The sequence below is a fragment of the Engystomops pustulosus genome, chromosome 10, assembly GCF_040894005.1.
Source record: "Engystomops pustulosus chromosome 10, aEngPut4.maternal, whole genome shotgun sequence".
Taxonomy (NCBI): domain Eukaryota; kingdom Metazoa; phylum Chordata; class Amphibia; order Anura; family Leptodactylidae; genus Engystomops; species Engystomops pustulosus.
This window is the reverse complement of record NC_092420.1, coordinates 16,374,881-16,398,048: the sequence shown is the minus strand read 5'-3', so window position 1 is coordinate 16,398,048 and position 23,168 is coordinate 16,374,881. Positions and strand designations below refer to the sequence as shown.

The 23,168-nt window shown below is 43.9% G+C and overlaps 1 protein-coding gene across 1 annotated transcript in view; it reads right to left on the bottom strand.

The window, feature by feature from the left end:
• The window catches only part of LRIG1 (leucine rich repeats and immunoglobulin like domains 1), a 65,386-nt gene extending 42,505 nt beyond the window's left edge, over positions 1-22,881 (bottom strand). The window contains exon 1 of the mRNA XM_072127804.1: positions 22,201-22,881. Within this exon, the coding sequence (XP_071983905.1) occupies positions 22,201-22,373 (173 nt within the window). The 5' untranslated portion in view covers positions 22,374-22,881. The remainder of the gene's footprint in view (positions 1-22,200) is intronic.
• Positions 22,882-23,168: the final 287 nt, after the last annotated feature.

The window sequence follows — 23,168 nt, the reverse complement described above, 5'->3', positions numbered from 1 at the left end:
AAACACGCGGCGGGATGAATCAATAGAGGTGAACGCTGCGGTGAGCGTGTGATTTATGGCGCTCACCATTGTTTGGCCTGCACAATATTCTGCACATGACAGCTACACAATCCGGTTCCAACGTCTGCATAAAAAAACTCAAGACTTAAATGAACCGAATCTTTCCAAAGTTCTTTATTCTGGAAGAGGCGAGGGTGTTCGTGAGGAATTCCAGCAGGGATAGGTGGAAGGAAAAATATGGGGGTGACCGACTGAATATTATATTACTGGAACAGATATTACTAACAGCTCAATAATTTGAAGTGTGAACTCTCCCTGCAGCACTCCCACAGGACAAAAGTAGTATTACAAGGGTCTGTTAAAATTACCGTATATACTCAGGTATTAGCAGAATTTTCCAGCGTTGCGCCGCAGCTGATCACGTCATATTGTGCAGCAAGAGACCATAGATGCACCTGTGCCTGCACAGCAGAAAAGGCAGAGCTGGGGGGAGAACGTGTGCCGTGAGAAGAGGAAGCCTGAGAGTGAGCGCCGGTAGCAAGTTTATTATTTTTAAGGGGGGGGGGGGGCTCTGCTGCTGCAGGACATTGCATCATTAAAAGGGGGGCTCTGCTGCTGCAGGACATTGCATCATTAAAAGGGGGGCTCTGCTGCTGCTGGACATTGCATCATTAAAAGGGGGGCTCTGCTGCTGCGGGACATTGCATCATTAAAAGGGGGGCTCTGCTGCTGCGGGACATTGCATCATTAAAAGGGGGTGGCTCTGCTGCTGCGGGACATTGCATCATTAAAAGGGGGTGGCTCTGCTGCTGCGGGACATTGCATCATTAAAAGGGGGGCTCTGCTGCTGCTGGACATTGCATCATTAAAAGGGGGTGGCTCTGCTGCTGCGGGACATTGCATCATTAAAAGGGGGGCTCTGCTGCTGCGGGACATTGCATCATTAAAAGGGGGTGGCTCTGCTGCTGCGGGACATTGCATCATTAAAAGGGGGTGGCTCTGCTGCTGCGGGACATTGCATCATTAAAAGGGGGTGGCTCTGCTGCTGCGGGACATTGCATCATTAAAAGGGGGTGGCTCTGCTGCTGCGGGACTTTGCATCATTAAAAGGGGGTGGCTCTGCTGCTGCGGGACTTTGCATCATTAAAAGGGGGTGGCTCTGCTGCTGCGGGACATTGCATCATTAAAAGGGGGTGGCTCTGCTGCCGCGGGACATTGCATCATTAAAAGGGGGGCTCTGCTGCTGCGGGACATTGCATCATTAAAAGGGGGGCTCTGCTGCTGCGGGACATTGCATCATTAAAAGGGGGTGGCTCTGCTGCCGCGGGACATTGCATCATTAAAAGGGGGTGGCTCTGCTGCTGCATTTCCCACCCTAGGCTCATACTCAATACATTTTCCCAGTTTTTTGTGGCAAAGATAGATATTTCAGCTTATTCAATAATAGAAAGGAGTTTGTAACAGAAGTAGGTGATGGATCAAGTAAGAGGGCTTCCCTAGTGCCCCAAGAAGCCCTACGGAAGATAAACTAAAAATTTACCACCTAGCTTTCTAAGAAATACAAACAAAACAAATCATTTAAGATCGCAGCGTGCCGATCACTTGTGGAAAAATGTTTGAAAAAGTGATCACTTTTCCTACAGCACTCCCGCAGGACAAAAAAGTATCACATGGTGCTAAATAAAATTAATGGGCATGTATATGTTGTAAAAGGAGCTGATGGGCCGAGTAAGAGGGCCCGCCCCAGGGCTCACACAACCTTAGATGAAAGCCTCTCCACACATAACCATCCTTGTTTAACAGTCATCAAGAAAACACATATGATTAGTCCATTGGTCATTAGTGACAGGACGGCCCGCGGGCAATGTTTAGGCTTCTTGGGAATTCTCTACATTCTGACATCATCTCCTCTTTGGGTGAACAGTTTGTCCAGAGCTTCCATGATGTGAAGGTTGTAAGGTCTTACTGGACACAGAATTACAACACGTAACATGAACATAACAACAGATGAGAAATATTATGGGCCCGTGGCCCATCACTGAATGGATTACTGGGTTAAAGTCCTAGAGAGGCTGTAATAATGGTGGTCATAACTGGTCACCAACCATCTCAATATAATCTTGAGAATACTTTTGATAATGGGTTAATTATTGGTAGTCACCCACCATTTCCAGGATATTTTTTGGTGATGGGGGCCCATTATTGGTAGTCACCCACCATTTCCAGGATATTTTTTGGTGATGGGGGCCCATTATTGGTAGTCACCCACCATTTCCAGGATATTTTTTGATGATGGGGGCCCATTATTGGTAGTCACCCACCATTTCCAGGATATTTTTTGGTGATGGGGGCCCATTATTGGTAGTCACCCACCATTTCCAGGATATTTTTTGGTGATGGGGGCCCATTATTGGTAGTCACCCACCATTTCCAGGATATTTTTTGGTGATGGGGGCCCATTATTGGTAGTCACCCACCATTTCCAGGATATTTTTTGGTGATGGGGGCCCATTATTGGTAGTCACCCACCATTTCCAGGATATTTTTTGATGATGGGGGCCCATTATTGGTAGTCACCCACCATTTCCAGGATATTTTTTGATGATGGGGGCCATTATTGGTAGTCACCCACCATTTCCAGGATATTTTTTGGTGATGGGGGCCCATTATTGGTAGTCACCCACCATTTCCAGGATATTTTTTGGTGATGGGGGCCCATTATTGGTAGTCACCCACCATTTCCAGGATATTTTTTGGTGATGGGGGCCCATTATTGGTAGTCACCCACCATTTCCAGGATATTTTTTGATGATGGGGGCCCATTATTGGTAGTCACCCACCATTTCCAGGATATTTTTTGATGATGGGGGCCATTATTGGTAGTCACCCACCATTTCCAGGATATTTTTTGGTGATGGGGGCCATTATTGGTAGTCACCCATCATTTCCAGGATATTTTTTGATGATGGGGGCCATTATTAGTAGTCACCCACCATTTCCAGGATATTTTTTGACGATGGGGGCCATTCTTCGTAGTCAGCCACCACTTCATGATCATTTTTGAGAACAACGGCCATCATTGTCATCTACCACAACGATTTTTTGATGATTGTGTCCCCCACCATTTCCACATTTTTAAAATAAAGAGAGAATGGAACCATGTCTATCCCAAAATGGGGGGGGGGGACCTAAATAACTTTTTTTTTTATCTACGGCAGCAGAAAATTTAAAAAAAAAAAGCAAATCTTGGTCCACAACGTATCATGGATCACAGCCTCTTCTAGGAACATAAACTCAGTTTCACATCAGGTAACACAGGAACAAACAGAATTCAATTACTTTCCTCCAGCTGCCATTGAAGTCGCTTTAAATCCCTTCACCTCCCCCCAATCCCGGTCTTCCTGCCTTCACACAAGCCAGACGACCACTTCACACCTCCCTACAGTAAACCTGTCCAGAATAATTACCCTTGCACAGCTCAGCGAGACCTATGGAGCACGGATCAGGCCTGACCGAGAGTCGCTCGCTGCCATCACAAGACCAGCAGGCAAATCATTTCCCCGACAGGTCTGCAGAACCTGCACCAGAAATAACTGGGGGGCATCCGAAATCTGCTCCTAAGCTCCTGCAGACATGACAAGCGCTCTCCCGTGCTGCCCCCAGTCCTCGTCTTCCCAGACTATGGCCGCAGGCAACATTAATGAGAATTCCAGGTGTAAAAACCGGAAAAAAGAAAAAGTTAAATCTTTCCAAGTTTCAAGAAGTTCTATTTAAACGGAAAATTTCCCTTAATCTGGAATCCAATAATTCAGAACATCTGGAAATACACCACTTGTTCCTATCTTTTAACACTCAGATGCCACTGACTGGATGTTTTTTTGCAACATTGTTGCCGGATTATGATGATCCTACCATAGCCTGCATTTTATTCGGAATAGAAACAGGAAATATACGGGAATTTACATTTTGGATGCGTTATAGTGCAGCAAGACAAAACAGAGGATGTCTTTTTAACGGATTCTTAAAGGGGTTGTTGTACAGCAGGAACTGTGGGGCCAGAGACGGACAGCTGTGGTGTGTAGAAGCAGGACATTATGGATCTGGACAACCCCTTTAACGATACCGATACAAGGAAAGAAATCGGCGCTTTGGAAGCAGCACTAGACCGAGACATTCACCGTCAGCAAACACTGGAGGAGCTGAAGTTTTTGGTGTCCGCTGCGTCTGTAGGGTGGATACTCGGAGCGGCACAGGCCAAGTATGAGAGAAAATCTTTCCCTGGGATGAATTATTACACGTCGCTGTTTTATTGAAGTTGAAAAAGAGCTTCAAAAGGAGCCGCCGGAGCTGCACTTGTGCAGAAAACTGCTTTCACCGACATCACTTCACACTTCCCGAGTGCAAAGTTCAAATTGATATTGTTGGCTCTTTCTTGCCGGGTTTTGGCAGAGGCCTCCTGCTCGGCTCTTCATTAATATACAATCAGTGCATTAGGAGAAAAAACTCCATCCTGCCGCCTCCTTCTCTGCATTAGATACAGTTTTACTCCAGCTGTGTAATGCTCGATTTCCCCTTTGGAGGCGCTCAGGAGATCTAACCACTCAAGCTCCCAGTGTAATGCTTATTTGCCCCTGCGGAGGCGCTGCAGGGAAATCATCACACAGCTTCCTGTGTAATGCTTAGTTGCCCCTGCGGAGGCGCTGCAGGGAAATCATCACACAGCTTCCTGTGTAATGCTTAGTTGCCCCTGCGGAGGCGCTGCAGGGAAATCATCACACAGCTTCCTGTGTAATGCTTAGTTGCCCCTGCGGAGGCGCTGCAGGGAAATGATCACACAGCTTCCTGTGTAATGCTTAGTTGCCCCTGCGGAGGCACTGTGGCAAAAAAAAAAAGTGATCACTTCCTGCAGGGTTTCTTTATAGTTTATAACAGAGTAATGGGGCTCAATGGGGACTTAGAGCGGCCCCTAAAATGTAGCTCTGCTGGGAGTAGTAACCACTGGAAGCCACAGGTAACTACATAGAATTACATTACTACACTGTGGTGACTTCTAGTTTAATAAGTTGATACTTAGACAACACATGTAAGATGCAGGGTGGTCGCCTACAATGGCTGTTGGGGCAACCTTAAAGGGATTATAAAGGGTGACAATAAAATGACATCGCACCACTCATCCTGAACTGAGTTGCAATCCCAGACATAACCTGTGGTTCAGTATGGCGCTGTTTTTGCAAAACGCGGAAGCGTTTTTTTAAGAGCCACTCCAGATGGTGGGCTTATCCCCAAAGAAGTGCATTTAGTGGGGGCTGCAATACCAGACAGAGTCCAAGTGGAAGAGCGGCAAACCAGATGTGTTGTACACTCCCTTTAAGGCGGCACGGTCCTGCACTTCTTACAGGATGTGATAAAAATGTACACTACAAGGTAAACAGGAACATTATGGTTAATAAACCCCAACTGACTAATAATCATCTATATAATAATACGGTATAATAGACTTCGAGGGGATTGGGGGGGGGGGGCTCAGCAATACCGAACACTCAGCTTAAATTGAGACCGTCTGTCGTGTATAAATAGGACAAGGCAAAGATAGCAAAAAGCAGCAGTAATAACGCGCTATAAATATGCTAAACAAATGTTTTGGGTAACGTCAAACACATGTCACTTATTGGGCAGCTTTGAAGAGGGGGGGCAGTCATCAGACTCTTTAAAACTTTATTGAAATTGACAAACATCTGTGCACCGGCTCACAACAGAACATAAACAAGATAATAGAAATATGAGGCAATACGACGTCTTGTGAGTGATCGAGGGGGCGATCGCTCGTAGGGGTGCGGAGATCACCACCAGCGGAGGCTCACGGACAAGGCCTCCGCCAGCAGTTTGCGGTTTTTTAGTGAAGGTCTGTTTATACTACAGGCTTTCCCATGGACGCTCGGAGCGAGCGCAGTCACAGGCTCGCCACTGTTAATAGGCAAATTACAGCTGCGTAAACACGCGCCAGAGAATATCTGTTCTCCGGGACCCAGGAGAGATCTAAAAAATGTTTTGTAGGTGGATGAAGGATATTTACTTTACAATACTTGGGAGGTGCGATGTTAAACACCCCATGAAAACTACCCTTATACAGAGGTGGCCAGAAACTGGAGCGCTTGTGTTGCCATTCCTCACCAAATCTCTGCTTGCTGCCAATGAATGGATTTCCATTCACAACTTCTTCCCTTGTAGGTGAAAGACTGCTAAATTTATCCCAGCGGTAATTCTACAAGGATCAGAAATCAGCCAAAACCATCCTGGTCTTGTTGGGTTTTTAGGCCGGGGGCCGAGCTCAACTATTGAAATAGGTTAGTTAAATTCTGCAATGGGATCCACAGCATGTGATTTTTGTAAATCCCTTACAGTACTACCAAATTACGCTGCGGATCTTAAGCAGGAGGCCTTCGGGTATGGCCATAAAGTAACGGGTTTGGCAAGTTACAGACAACAGTGTTCCTTGACATACGGACCAGATGTCGGCCATGTTCCCTGAGCTGAACAGTAGAGGTGGTCCTAGACTTCCGGTCACATAAGTCCTCTATTGAGTTGTGAGTAGAGATGAGCGGACCCAAAATGATCAAATATGGGCTCGGCCACCTAACACAGGCCAACAGCCAATCCGGCAAATTGACTCCCCTAGCAACTAGTTATGTCTATAACTGAGCAGGGTTCAGGCTGCCAAACCCAGCCCTCGGGTGCACTCTTTAGTCCCCTTTTAAGTTGAGAATTGTGACCATACAAGACTGTAGTCCTGCAAGGAAGCAATCATGCGCTCTCCCAGGAAGGCAGGGACCACCAAACCCCTAGCGTAATAGTCATCTATAATGCTGTATGTCCTTGCGTCCGGTGTAGATCATCACAACGTTGGGAGTCCAGGCCCCAGTAGAGCGTTGCGTCAGCGATATATGCCATGGATATATATGGTCCATGCCTTAGATTTTTCACTCATCAGTGGTCAGTTTGGAACCTGCTCTTTTTGTGTTCACCGACAACAACTGAAGTGTGAAAAAGCCCATTGAAAAGAATGGGTCAATAAGGCATCAAGGAGAAAAAAAAAATTTATAAAAAAAATCACTGAAGCCAAGAAGAGAAGACGAATGTGTACATGTCCAGAGACCAAAATGTGAAAAGAAAACCTCAACCCTAAAGATAAAGGAGATATTACTGCCCTATTTAGCAAACGTGATGACGGTCCCTACTTGGATATGTAACAAACCCTCAGCTGTGAGCAGCAGTGCTGAAAATACACATCGGGGCCTTTCAGGAGGTTTGAATTAGTCTTTTAGCGTTCCTCTAATCTCCGAGAGACATTTTTCTGAGCAAAAATTCACTAAAAACGAGGGAAACCATAAAAATAGTTGAAGGTCTGTTTTTGTAAAAGTCATTCCTTGCCTTTCTCCGGAGAGATCCCTACTCTGGTTCTTGGTAACACTCATCCCCCCGCATCTTAATGCTCTCTTTTTTTTTTCCAGATATGCAAACTTTTACCAGATGCACAAAATTCACAGATGACTCATCTCTCCTGACCGGCCGTAGACATCAGGCCTTGAGCAGGACGAGCTTTCCGTCCCAGCGCCGGGGCCTGATCTCAGCTACACATCACCGATTGTTTTCAATTATATTCTAAATTCCTCTAACAAAAACTACGAGGCGTCTGGCACCAACGCATCCGATACTTTGAAGTCGCTTTCCACCAAAAGTAAAAAAAAAAAAAAAAGAAGAAGAAGTTACAACTATGCCGGCAGCGCGGTTCCAGTTTAAGGACTTTCCCTCCCCAATTCTTGTGGTGAAAAATGATAGTGAATTTTACAGGAAGCCCCCGACAAGGAATGGAGGAAAGGTCAAACTGTGCTACAAATGGTCCTGTGTCAGGGGGTCACCCGTCAGGTTAACGACGTGGGAGCAATTTTCTCCAAATCTCCCTTTGACAATTAGGGGATTTAGAAGAAGTTCAAGGCGCGCTCTCTTTTTTGTAGGGAAAAAAAAAAAAAAAGCTGTAAATAAGCGCAAACCCCCCATCAGATCAAGTTTTAATTTTTGATGAGTGAGACCAGAAGAGAGGAGTAAGCCTCCTCCTTAGCACTTGCATCAGACACTTATTAGACCGTCCTTCTGTTATATGGATGGATATCCTATTCAACTGGCGCCCCATGAGGCACCAATGCCAATGAATGGGCGCAGCACGAAAAAAAGTCTCATTGGCCGCGTCTCCACCATCCGGATGGTTACAAAAAGGTGGTTGCCGCCAATATACGTGCAATTACTGGGGGTTCTGGTCACCAAGACTCTTAAAAAATGGGGTCCCGAGTTTGCTCCGTGAACGCAGGGGTAGTGCGCATAGGGGATCACCACTATTATTTACCTCTATGGGATGGACATGGGATTGGGGTCACTTGACTGTAGACCATACATGCTTCTTCTCACAAAGAAGAACACCCCTCCCCCCATTGTGGTGAACATCCAGAAGCCCAATCCACAATGATTATCAATGCCTAATGCAACGTTCGAAGTAGAGCGGCAGCTATGGGTAACCTCCACTTTCTAGTGTCCAATATGCAGGACATAATCCATATAGAGCGCTATTCCAAGTGCTCCATCCATAAGAGCCGGTCACAGCACGTGATATGTATCATAAAAAAAAAAGGATGAGATTTTTGACCGCCTTGGTCTTGTTCACACGCTGGATCCTCTGAAGTTCCACCAGCAATGGATCATTCCTGAACCAAATAATGGTGGAATCTTCGACAGATCACATCCATAACTGGTAATATAGTCATAGCTATGCAAGTAAATATCTAACATAAACTTAACTTCGCAACACTCACATAAAACACTCACATAAAGCTTCACTCTCTGACCGCCCACAACCCCCCCCCCTATGATGAATAGACCCCCTGACAATGGCCGCTGCCTAGGTCATCTGTATAGATATGTAAATTGAATCATCTCTGACATGTCAAAGTCTGAATTGACATCAATGCACGGTAAGGAGTTTCTTCACATTAATCGAGGGTCTCAATAGAAAGTCAAGCCCACACCAAGCCCCCTGCCGAGACCCTCCGAGCGTGAAATTGTGTTGTGATTCTCCATTCTAGGATCTGCACCCTGGGTGTAAAATGCATTCAGAGAGTGAAGGCTTCCATCTATTCTTACTGGCCGGGGCCCCTGGGGGACACAAATGGTATTGAAGAAGGAGAACTATTATTATTCCCTTTAGACCGGGATCCTTAATCTGTAATATATTCATGAGGGTCCCGAGGAGGAGCAGGACTGGGGTATACGGTACCTCATGCCTCAGATATTCTTACGTCCATCTATTCCTAAAAAAAACTCAATTTTCCATACATTACAAGTTCTGGTTTTCCGATTCGTCATAGGAAGTGAAAGCCGGAAAAGACGTTGGATGTGGATCGGTCACTTGATGGTCTCCGAAGGCGCCTGAGGAACCCATGGACCTATAATGGGGTCTGTAGCCACAACCCATGTTACTTTTTCCAAAGATTTAGGATGGAACCTGTGCAGGAATGTAACCTAAATCTGTAAGGGGTTGGTAAGGATTGAGGAGCCTAGAAAAGCTGGGTGGTGGGTGCTTCTTTGGTTTCCAAATTGGGTTCTCTGGGATGGATATATCACAAAAAATGTGGAAAAAGCAACATAAAATGAGAAATTGAGATGTTTAATATGGGAATGTAAAATGATGGACAGTTATGTGGCTCATATTAAAGGAAGTCAAATTTTTTAAAAAAATTTATGATTGAAAATTAAAAAAAAAAAATTATGACATTTTGATACTTTTTAAAAATTACAAAAACTACTCAGTAAAGAAGACAACAAAAAGCAAAGACTGAAAGGAACAATGGGGGTCTTATACAGCCCTAAAGAGACTTCCTGCCTGTGCCCACCCACTGAGCTTAAAGGGTCTCCCGAAAGAGGCTCTTGCCGGTCATTCCTACCAGCCGCCTGCCCTCCCCCCTCTACTCATGAATAGTCTGTCACTTGTCCTCCTATGTAGCCAATACATGGGAAAGCTGGGTGATAACCAATATGGCCGCATCAGCATCTCATACCGTGGGCTTCCAAAATAACTTTATTGACACAATCACAAACCACCCCATAAAATGACTACAGCTCCTGCCCCCGGGCCCATAGGGTTAATAAAAAGAACACAACATCAGAAACTGTGATCTGTTAGTAAATGGGGTTTATCCGTCTGCGAGCAGAGTAAACAGAGGATATTAATACCCTGAGAATGAGACGTTACGGACTATGAGACTCGACTTACAACAACAACAAAAAAAAAAGGGCATAAATCCACAAGAAAAACACATCGCGCTTCCCACAAACAGTAAAAAAAAAAAACACGAAAAAGAAAGAAATAATAAGCCAACTCGATCCCTGCGGTTTGTAATGTTTAAAACGGAGCACCTGGCGCGCGGTCCGCATGAAGAGGTTTCGCCTGACACTCCAGGTGCTCGCCTGTAAACAAAGCGTCGCACAAGTGATATGTAGGGGATTGCACAAGATTTCACGCTAAGGTAACAAATCCGAGGGCTATTGCCTCACTGCTGGAGGGTGCACTTAAAGGGGAAGTCCCAATATTAAAAGTTAGCCCTTATTCACAGGACAGGGGGTGCAATTCCCCCAAATGAGTAGGAACTTGAGCCCTTGTGCCATTCGAAAGCAAAATATTCAGCTATGTCCAGCGGTCCCATAGACAAAGAATGGAGTGACAGTGCATATGCTCAACTGTGCGCTCCATTAGTGACCCCTGTTTTCAAGATAGCATAAAACCCCCACCAATAAAGAGTTGGTATGTTCTCTACGTGTTTGCGTGGGTTTCCTCCGGGTCCTCCGGTTTCCTCCCACACTCCAAAACATACTGGTAGGCGATTAGATTGTGAGCCCCATTGGGACAGCAGTTCTACGCAGCGCTGCGTAATCTGTGTGCGCTATATAAATAAAGGAATTATTATTATTATTATGTAACCCCCACATAACTTTTAATCTTTCGACAACTCCGTCCAAATAGCTGTTCTGTACATTACAGGAGATGTCAAGATGATCGGCGAGTGTGCGACTGCTGGAACCCCATCCAATCACGAGAACAAAAATTTAACACCCCCGACCCACCCGCTATTCGGCAAACCCATTCTCCCTTATGGGTGGAGCAGCAGGTCGCATATGCATATTGCCATGCAATGGTAAGGGAGTGACCGAAATTGCTGAGCACAGCATGAAGTGGTTTGTTATTTCACCCCTTGCAATGCAATTTCACAGTCGATTCGACCACTTGCAACGTCTTGGGTGAAACAAAATAAAGACCATTAGGAACATGCAGAATTCTCCAAAATCTACAGCTGAAGTCGCCAGCTACATCTGGACCCACGGTTAGGACTGTTGGCACAGCATGGACCCAATTTTTGGTTGTAATTTTACTTTTGATTGGACTTTTGCTGCCCCCCTACCCATCTTTAGAGAGACAAACAGTAAAAGTCAGCAATACATTCGGAGATCTGTCAAAATGCATTAAAAACTAGCAATAAAAGAGTTAAATCCTCGACAGCCCTGGACAGCACTTGACCATTATCAATGAAGAGTGAAAGGTCCTTCAGTAGCCTCTTATCACTACACTGACAGAATTGTTTCCACTTGAGACAGGAGTGGAGCTGGAGATAAGATAGACAAATCTTCTCCCGGCTGCAAGATTACAGCAGGCGGCGCGTGGACAAAAAGACAGATGTGTCCGAGGTAAAACTGCTCTAGTCAACCAACCAGAGCTCAGCTTTCATTTTCCCACAGCTGTTTATAAAATTTAAAGCTGAGCTCTCATTGGTTTCCATGGGAAACCGGAACAGTCTTACCTCAGACGCTTGTGATAAATCTCCCCCGTACGAGTTTACACTACCAGCTGCTCCAGCTCTGCATCGCTTGAGGAGAGAATGACCAATAAGATATTATTATACAAGATTAAAATTGTAGCCTTGCCTTTATTGTTGTCCAGTATTTTTTTATTCCTTTCTGATCGGTAAAAAAAACATAAAAACACAAAGTGATAATAAAAATTCTTCACCGATCCCCTGATGCTACCATAACGGTTTGGTCTCTTCCTTCCATTCCCTTTTGACACCCAGGAAGTGACGTCCAGACAATCATAGCCTGAGGCAATGAAGCCAATGATTGGCCGAGCGCTCACTTCCTGTGTGTCAGGAGGGAAACAGGAAGTAGATGTCAGATCCAGCCTATTATGTGTCAGAACAGAAGCTGGGAGAGGGTTATGGATTGGGGAAGTAGGACTTTCAGTATCTTATGCTGTATTTTAATGCCATTTTGACCATTTTTTGGGGAAAAAAAAAAACTTTTGCCTTCTGGATAACTCCTCTTAAGAGATTCTGTCACCGGGTGTTACCCCACTAAACTACTAGTCCCCTCAGGTAGGAGATGAAATTTCCTTTATACATTAAAGAAGGAATTCTAAAATCTCATCCATTTAACTATAAAAAAAATTCTTCCCCAAAGTCAGGCAAATATGACTCTTCTCACCTTATTTTCACACAAGACGAGTCAAGTTTAGTGGTTGCATGGGAGAGTCACTTCAGAAGCCCCCCCCCCCCCCATCTTCTGTTCTATAGCACCTAGAAACACGCTGATCGTGTCATATTTAAGAATAGCATCTCATCTTTTAAATTCCAATCAGGCTTATGGTTCTGTAGGCTACAGAACTGGACGTACAAGCAGTTAAAAAAAAAAAAAACACAAGACAGGAACTGGATCTCTATCTGCAGCTTGCATTTCCGACAAAGTTTTTAACTTCCTATATCTCTGTTTCTGTAGGTCACAGAACTAGAAGCCTGATAAATTCGTTTTGCTAGATACTATAGATCAGAAGATAGGGGCTCCTGAAGTGACACTACCCCTCCAACCACTAAACTTGATTCATCTCATTTGAAAATTAGGTGAGAAGAGTCAAGTTTTCCCAACTTTGGGGGGAGTTTTTTTTTTTTTTTTTTTTTTAAATAGGTAAAGTGTGAGATTTCACAAAAAAAAAAATTACTTAAGTACGGATGTTGTCGATTCCCAACTTTCTGAACTTTCCAAGAGATAAGCAGCTACCGGACATATGGGGGTCACTTATCCATCTCATCCAACCACATAACAGTTTTCCGCTACACTATACAATAGGGGAAGCCACAAACTAAAGAGGAGGCTTTCCAGCCCCAAATTATGCGCATGTATATAATTACACGTGGCCGGCGCCTAAATCTGCGCCATTTTGACAAACAAAAGGCCAGAGGACACTTTTTGCACACGTGCCCCCGCTGTGGTATACGACAGGCCGGCCACATGTGAGAAGCATTAGATGAAGGACTTTGTAGCTGCAGCCTCCTGCCCATTCCCGGGAGCAGCTGAGGCCTCGCTTCCCTTTGCCTAAAAGCAAATGCTTCATCACCGGAGCTGAAGACTATTTTGACAAGTGGAATTCACATATGGTGAATAAAAGATGCACGTAAGCCTCCCCCCCCCAGACCTGAGCTGCATATAATTGGCTGATGGGAGCCCATCTGTATCCAGTATGCCGGTGCACCACATGTGTACTAGTCTGAGCGGCAGGACCTTACTGCGACACATGTATGGAAATCTCATATGGTCCTAAAAGGCTCATTTTTGGATGCTATGACCACCCGGCTCCTGGAATTTTACAGCCATTTGTGTTATTCTGGGTCTATGGCCATAGGGAATGTGGAGAATGTTAACCCCATGTTTTCCTCTGTCCTCCTGGCCATGGCATCTCCTCCACAGAGGTCTCTCCAATCACATCTTAGCTCTTCCAGCTCCCTCTTATGATGATGGCTTGAGAAAAAGTTGAATTCCAATTTTCCGATTCTTATCTCCCACATCTGACATCGGAGGAGAGTCAAAAAGCCCCATAAATATGTGATGAGCCACAGCTTTGGGCAATTTCATCTTATGTGTATAGGGCCCTATTATTGGTGGTGGGACATGTCCTAACCCATCTGCCCAATCCTTCTCTCTTAATATTGGTCACTGGATACATCCACCATACATGACTCTTAGCATACTTGCCTAAAATTTGTATAGCCACATCTTAACATGGCTCCCTATAGTAAATCAAGTTTGGCTCAGTAGATTTAGGGGAGGTTTAACTGTTCCTTTAGGCACTAGAGTCCGGTAGCATCGCAGCAACTTTTTCATTAGAGATGATCCAAACATTTGGATCCCATCGTAGCGGAGAACTGAACAGAGTGGCTGATCATGCGTGTCCGCTGCCAATCCCATAAATCTCCTCCCTATATATTACATTCATCTATCTTTAACAGCCCATAGGAAAAGGAATGGAGCAAAGGGACCTCAATTTTTGTCCCACCACATCGAAAACTTCCCAAAAGAAAATCAATAAAATCTATAACTTTGCCACAAAAGACATCAAAAACCAATTCAGAGTCAAAGGGCAATAAAAAAAAACCTCAGTTTAAGGCAAATTAGTGTAAAATGGAGACATATGTGCCCCCCCCCTACCTCTTCAACTTAAATACACAATAATCTAAATAAAAAAATCTTTATAATTCTTTCAGAAAAATCTATTTTTTTTTTGTCCCAATTACCTCACCCTTATACAGGGGTGTCACTGACCAATTATTTTTTTTTTTTTTATTAATTTTAGTTAACATGACAGTTCAGAGAGACTCTGCCCCCCCCCCCCCCCATGGTGCCTTGAACTTACATTTAGACAAGGTCACCGGAGGAAAGGCTATAATTAATTTTTTAGTAGGCCCTGAGGCGAATTAGCCGTATTTTCACACTTCACACTGCGCCGCTGTCATTTTTCCGCAGAGCATCGTTATTATTACAAGCCCCTTCCACGACGGCAGCTGCGGCCGACAAGACTTTAATGGAAGAAAAATAGAAGCCGAGTTACACACATCACATATTTACACGCACTCTGCCTCTGCCGCAAAACTGGAAAGAGATGGGAACGTTCTTTTTTTTTTTTTTAAATGATGTTTGTAGGAACTTTTTGTCTAATGATAGTTTTTAGAAAACGTATTCTTACAATGCAGACAGCGATAACATGGACATATTTGAAGCATCCCCAATTCAGTCCCACTGCAGGGCTCAGGACCCAAACTATGAGCATCGCAAGAGGGGATTTTGCCATTTCAGGGCTTGTTCGTGCAAACTTTTTTCACTTTTTTTGCAGCTTATTTTAAATAAAGGAGGTAGAAATGTGCAAGTAGCCTGCCGAGTGCATGCACCACGATTATTAGATGTAACGGGTAATAAGTTTCCAAAAAATTGCACTCTTATTTCCACAGCGCATAGGCTTGAGAAGAGATTTAAACATAGAACAAATTTTTTAAATATTGTGCAAAATTTTATAAATTTAGAGAAATTATTCAGCAAAACTGATTTAAAACCCCTACAAAATAACCCGAACCTTACCAGCAATTGGCTAAAGTTTACTCCTGTCCTTACTGTAAACCCCCGCCGACCAATGGGCCAAGACGAGGAGGGATTAGAAGGAATAAAAACTGATTAACGTCACTTCCAGGGATGGACAGATGTGCAAAAAAAAAAAAAAAAAAAAAAATCACTGCCAGAAAAGTGAATCTTAAAACACAAAGTGCTAATTCCTAATGTCAATAGCGGTTCTCCAGACTGGCCATAAAAGGGGATGGATCCCGTGATCCCTTATCACTGAGCCAATAAAAGGCAACAATAAAACCATCCACATGGTGACTACTAGCAGCCGGATCATAGACTGCAAGGTGTAATAACTGTACAGGTATAATGTTACCCAATTACTGTAAAAAGCAGGAGAGTTCAGAATGTGAAACCATATCACACTCGGCTCAGTGGGTAAGTGCACCAATAGCTGAAAACATATCTAATGGACAAGTTACACTTAGCTGTAGATATGTTGATGTATCCAGAGGACATTGTCCAATGGGAGTGATTGGATGGGTCTGAAATCCACTTAACTCATAATGAACCAGCAAAACACAACTGATGATCTGGACAGGCATATTTATGGGGGAGTAAGTACACAATGTGGTCCAGGCTCATGGTCTTGACTATTTTGTGTATGCTGGACATAGACGATACAAAGTGTATGAATGGGTTACTCTATAATCTGATGTATTCTGCCCCAACAGCAATGCTTTACTCCAATTAGCAGTCCTGTAGTTCCAGCATAGGTGGAAATTACAGAAAAGGAGCACAATAGCGCCCCCTGTTGTACCAACTGCACTGAGTAAAAGGGACTCAGCAGAACAACTACATTTAAAAGGAAAATCACAAGTGAAGCTATAAATGACCAGAAGAAAACCACAAATCATTAAAAAAATTATATGTTTTATAACCCTAATTAAATAACGTTTAGGCATACATTAAATATGTCTGGGCAAAAATGTTAAAAATATTTTTTAAAAACTTTATGTAAAACACAATATTTACACACACAATAAAAGGCCTGGAATCTTCCTGATGTGTGGGATGGAGAAGCCGCACAGGGGGGTCTGTGGGGGACAATAATATCCAGCCCATTAGCAGCATGTGTCTTGCGGTGAATGGACGAGGCTTATTAAAGTAAAAAAAAAAACCTCTAAGCCAAGTAATTACAGTAAGAACGGGACAGGAGATAATACAGGGCTTCCCCCGATCACATAGACAACATTATGGCTATAATAAAGAAACCACAAGAATCCATTAAATAAGTCTAGAAGGGAATCGCTGCGGACTACATGGAACATTATCCATACGGGAGTCCAATAAATGGCGGGAAGGGGGGGGGGGATCCCCACTGTGGGAAACTGAAAAAGTTCTCAAATAACTTTATTATAACAAATTACATAGTGACATCTACCTACCCAAACAGTGACTAACTGGTAGGTTCTCCTCGTTGCATTTTTTATGTTAAATTGGCTTTTTTTGGCAGAAAATAAAATGTTATGTTAAGATATAAGCTACAACTCGAGTGAGAGATATATAGATAGACGGAAAGGAGAGAGAGAACTAAATGAAGATAGATACAGAGATAGAGACAGATAGATAGATAGATAGATAGATAGATAGATAGATAGGAGATAAATAGATAGATATGAGATAAATAGATAGATATGGGATAGATAGATAGATAGATAGATAGATATGAGACAGATAGATAGATAGATAGATAGATAGATAGATATGAGATAGATAGATAGATAGATAGATATGAGATAGATAGATAGATATGAGATAGATAGATAGATAGATAGATAGATAGATAAGAGATAGATAGATAGATAGATAGATAGAGAGATATGAGATAAATAGATAGATATGAGATAAATAGATAGATATGGGATAGATAGATAGATAGATATGAGACAGATAGATAGATAGATATGAGATAGATAGATAGATAGATAGATAGATATGAGATAGATAGATAGATAGATATGAGATAGATAGATAGATAGATATGAGATAGATAGATAGATAGATATGAGATAGATAGATAGATAGATAGATAGATAGATAGATAGATAGATAGATAGATATGAGATAGATAGATAGATAGATAGATATGAGATAGATAGATAGATAGATAGATAGATAGATAGATATGAGATAGATAGATAGATATGAGATAGATAGATAGATAGATAGATAGATAGATATGAGATAGATAGATAGATAGATAGATAGATATGAGATAGATAGATAGATAGATATGAGATAGATAGATAGATAGATATGAGATAGATAGATAGATAGATAGATATGAGATAGATAGATAGATAGATATGAGATAGATAGATAGATAGATAGATAACTTGAGGTTGAAATCAATAAGGGGAAGATACAAGATCTCTGCTGCAGAACGCAGACTATTTTAGGTAATTTATCGTGACAGGAGGATTTATGGAGGACACAAATTCCTCCCGTGTACCCGCAGTTTTTTTTTTTAATATACAATATAAGGCTCCGTTTACATCAGCTTTGTAATTTCTGGAATCATGCAACAGATACCAAAATCATCCAATGGACCCCAGTGACCTATAACAAGGTTTCTCAGGTTCTTCAAAGGCTTCTGTTGTCACAATGGGAATTATTATTTTTATGTCAAATTGCCCCAAATCTGCCACACAGATGCAATTTTCAAATAGATTTATTCAACTCATGAACCAACTTATCAGAACTTGTCACGACTGCTCCCTCCAGAGCCTCTGCACCCTCCCAGGGTCCGGTGGCTTGGATGGCACACCTAGTAATGTGAATAGCTGCCTAGTAACACATAATGCTGCTGCCACATTGTCGGATTTTCATTATTTGATACATTGACCAGACCATGAGAATTAGTTGGTCGATTTTTAATATTAGGCTCACAGTAACCCATTTGGGATCCTGCGGCCCCCTGACTCAGGCAACAGCTTGGAAAACTTATAAAAAGCAAAAATTCCTGAGCCAAAGAGGATTTAGTTCACGACCCTCTGACCTGTGCAACTTCCTCATCTACTGTACTCCGCATAGTGAATCATCTGCTACCCATAGGTTTCTATAGGACACTCAAAGGGTTGTGACCTTCCCCAGGTATAGAAATAGATTAGCATTACAGTATTCCCCGGCAGGCCTCATGGCTACGCGCTTTATGATGGCCACCTGTTAATTTGCTCTTTTATCACAAGGAGCGATCAAAGACGACATAAAACTACAAACGGCCAGACATAAGTTTAACCCGGCGCAGACTGGATTGTAATCGTGGTGGGAAAAAAGCAAGTTTGTGTAGCAAAACTACTAGATAGTATCTGAAGGAGAAGGAAAATCTAATGTTATGCTTTTATTTTCTGCTGCAGTAACTTACGTAAAGAAATCCTCTCTATATACTCCATTACAACCAAATCGTACACAAATTATTTGACAGAAATAGAGAACGGAGCTGTTTTAAGCCAAAAATATAAGTCACTATAGATTCTACTGACCAAGCAGAAACTTTATACAATCCAAGAAAATGCAATGATTACCAAATCTCAAAAGGAAAATGCACATTTTGAAACTTCCAGAACTTTTCCAGATTGTATAACCAGTCCAGCATCTGCCTTTCTCCATATACCGAATCACAGAACAATACAAAAGCAATCTATAGAGTTACAAGATTTTTTTGACATACTACAACCCTCATCATCCAACACTATACAAGCGAAACCTGCAAACACAGCAGGAAGGAAAGAAATAATTGCCACATACTGAAACGTACCCAGAGGGAAGAGTCTTATCTAACGTTACAATGTATTCAGAAGTAAGAATTAGGAAAGTTCACAAATCAAGAAGCTCAACGATTTGGTTCTGCATTTAAAAATTGGTGAGAAATATAAAATATATACGGTAGGTTTCTGTACATCCCTGTGGGATATGGAAGAGCTACAGAACAGTAAAAATAAATAGCATATCAATAAATAAGATATAACCTTTAAAAATAAATATTTGATCAGGTTGTTCATCAGATTGTTCCATTGTATCTACCGTAATATGCAAATATTTGTAAAGGTTATTTATTAGCTATTGATATGCTATTCATTTTTACTATTATGTAGCTCTTCCATATCCAACAGGATGAACAGAAACCTAATCGTATCAGGCCCAGTCATAATTTAGTCCCTCTAAAAGGCAATGTAGTCTGAAGACAAGAAGGGGCCAAAAAGTAGCTAAATCTTGGCCTTATCAACATACAGCTACATTCTGCTACAAAGTAGAAGGCCTCCTAACACGGTTGACACTTAAACGAAAAACAGTCAGCCACCAGCTGACCTCCCCCCCCCCAAAGTACAGTCAGCCACCAGCTGACCTCCCCCCCCCCCCAAAGTACAGTCAGCCACCAGCTGACCCCCCCCCCCCAAAGTACAGTCAGCCACCAGCTGACCTCCCCCCCCCCAAAGTACAGTCAGCCACCAGCTGACCTCCCCCCCCCCCAAAGTACAGTCAGCCACCAGCTGACCTCCCCCCCCCCCAAAGTACAGTCAGCCACCAGCTGACCTCCCCCCCCCCCAAAGTACAGTCAGCCACCAGCTGACCTCCCCCCCCCCCAAAGTACAGTCAGCCACCAGCTGACCTCCCCCCCCCCAAAGTACAGTCAGCCACCAGCTGACCTCCCCCCCCCCAAAGTACAGTCAGCCACCAGCTGACCTCCCCCCCCCCAAAGTACAGTCAGCCACCAGCTGACCTCCCCCCCCCCCAAAGTACAGTCAGCCACCAGCTGACCTCCCCCCCCCCAAAGTACAGTCAGCCACCAGCTGACCTCCCCCCCCCCAAAGTACAGTCAGCCACCAGCTGACCTCCCCCCCCAAAGTACAGTCAGCCACCAGCTGACCTCCCCCCCCCAAAGTACAGTCAGCCACCAGCTGACCTCCCCCCCCCAAAGTACAGTCAGCCACCAGCTGACCTCCCCCCCCCCCAAAGTACAGTCAGCCACCAGCTGACCTCCCCCCCCAAAGTACAGTCAGCCACCAGCTGACCTCCCCCCCCCAAAGTACAGTCAGCCACCAGCTGACCTCCCCCCCCCCAAAGTACAGTCAGCCACCAGCTGACCTCCCCCCCCCCAAAGTACAGTCAGCCACCAGCTGACCTCCCCCCCCAAAGTACAGTCAGCCACCAGCTGACCTCCCCCCCCAAAGTACAGTCAGCCACCAGCTGACCTCCCCCCCCCCAAAGTACAGTCAGCCACAAGCTGACCCACAAAAACCTTTCAAAGTAGCCTAACTCTAAGATCTAGCGAGCACACTACCAGAAGCCCGTGTTATTAAGTGACTGTAAGCAGACTGCAACCATAAAATCACATTAGCAATAATTCATCGCCCTCTAATTTGCATCATGTGTTTTCCCAAGATTCGGGAATGTAAAAATCCAATCTGAAAACATGGATTATATTATAGCGATATTTTAGAGGTACACAAAAGAATTGCTTGGCAGATCTCCCAACGCTGCAAACACCTGGCGCAGGAGTAGTTCTAATATGAATATTACAGCAATGTATACACCAGGGCACGGCCTCCCCCATATGTATACAGAGCGGATAAATCACAGCTACGGCCGTGACACCTGGAATCGTTCACAAGGGAGGTTTGTTTTCTAAGACGTATAAACCGGAGATTTCCAACTTGTGGGGCTCTGGAGAACTACAACACCCAGCATGCACAGCTAAAGTCTGGACAAGTTCCCTCCAATCTGTGAAACTACAACTCCCAGCATAAAGCACCAGCTGAAGTGTAAACTGATAATCTGGTTATTTAAAACTTGTACATCTCCGGAAGATTAAAAACTACAAATCACAGCAAGCACGCAGTCATTTTCAACATGTTTTGCAGCAGTCAGAGTTGAAAATGACTAAGTGCATGCTGGGAGTTGTAGTTTTGCCCGTAAAGATCCACTTCCAGGATGCCCTGTCAGACACATAAACCGATCATTTCCGACCTGCAAATCACTCAAAGCTGCAAAACTACAATTCCCAGCATGCCTTGTCAATTAAAAAAGCTTTTATAGGAAATATTTTCCACACTAAGAGTCCCCAAGTATGACAAAACTACAACACCCAGCATATCCCAATCGCAAGAACCGTCAGTGCATGCTAGGAGTAGTAGTTTTGTTGCAGCCAGCGAGCCACAACAACTCCCAGCAAGCCCTGTCAACATATAAACCCGACATTTGCAACCTGCAAGTTTCAAAATTGCAAAACTACAACTCCCCACATGTCCTTAAAGACGTTTGCCAAACTTTAGTCATCCAACTGTTTCAAAACTACAATTCCCAGCATTTCCCATCACTGCAAATCTGGGGGTGTCCATTTGTATTGCAAAACTACAACACCTAGGATACCGTGATCACAATAGCTGTCAGTGCATGCTGGGAGTTGTAGTCTTGCAATAACCAGAGACAGACAAGTAGTTGATTATAGATTCAAAAATTGTGCATAAAAATTCCTTTAATCCAAAAACAAAAATGCAGCCAAATTTTATAAAAGCAGAAGAAAACAACTCAGCACTTGTCCTGCTTCGCACTTGATAATCCGGAATATTTTATAATCCAGTATTTGTTAATCCCAGATTAAAGGAATTTTTGCAGGACAGACAGGACACATGTGCATGAGGAGAGGAGGTTGGCACAACTTACAGGTGGGTAGCCCATGCTGGCAGGGGGGAGGGCACCTCTGTGAGCCCCAGGGTGCTGCAATCCACCATATCCTGGGTGCAGGTGCACCTGGGGGGGCAGGGGGTCCTGGAAGCCAGGCAGCATCCTAGGAGGAGCAGGCAGAGCTCCACGATCTGTCCTGTCCTGGGCTGCATCCTATAATCCGCACTGGAGAGATCAGAGCCGCTAATTAGGGGATGATGATCACTGCTGCTGCCGGTGCTGAGGTTACACTGGAGCCAGCACTGAGCCTGCCATGTCCGGGGAGACGATCATCAGACACCTTAAAGGAGTGCTCCTTCTTAAAGGGGTGCTCCTATGTCCACAGTAGTATCCCAATCCGGGCTTTTCCGAGTCAGCCGCAGGGTCCCTCTCCCGGGCAGCAGCGCACTCTCTCACTCCCGCTGCAGATCCCCCGCACTCAGCTCTGCTCTGTTCCCTTTGCCTGAACTGACTGACTTCAATCTGACAAGTAACCCGCGCTCTGATTGGTCCTCGGCGGCAGTAAGTCATTGGCTGCTGTGTCGAGGCTTCTGATTGGTCGATGATCCCTCCCTCCTCTTCGCACTCTCATTCTTTTCCTACACTTGTAACTTCGCAACTTTTGATTTTGTGCGACTGTGTGGGCTGCGGGCGGGGGAGAAGGTTTTGAAAAATTCCTGTCAAAATATTAGCGCGGTTTAATCAGAACGATTCTCTTAGTAGTGACCAATCATATTCTGGCTTTCTTGTAATGGAAAATAAACGCAGTGATCGGATTGGTTCACAGTTGATGTGGCGGCCAATTATATCGTAGATGCCGTTTCTTATAAAGTCTGTGGAAATTAAAAGCAGTGATTGGATTGGTTGACACGGTAACCAATTGGATTGTAGCTATCAATTATTTAATGCACCGTGGAAAAGAAAAGCAGTGATTGGATTGGTTGACACGGTAACCAATTGGATTGTAG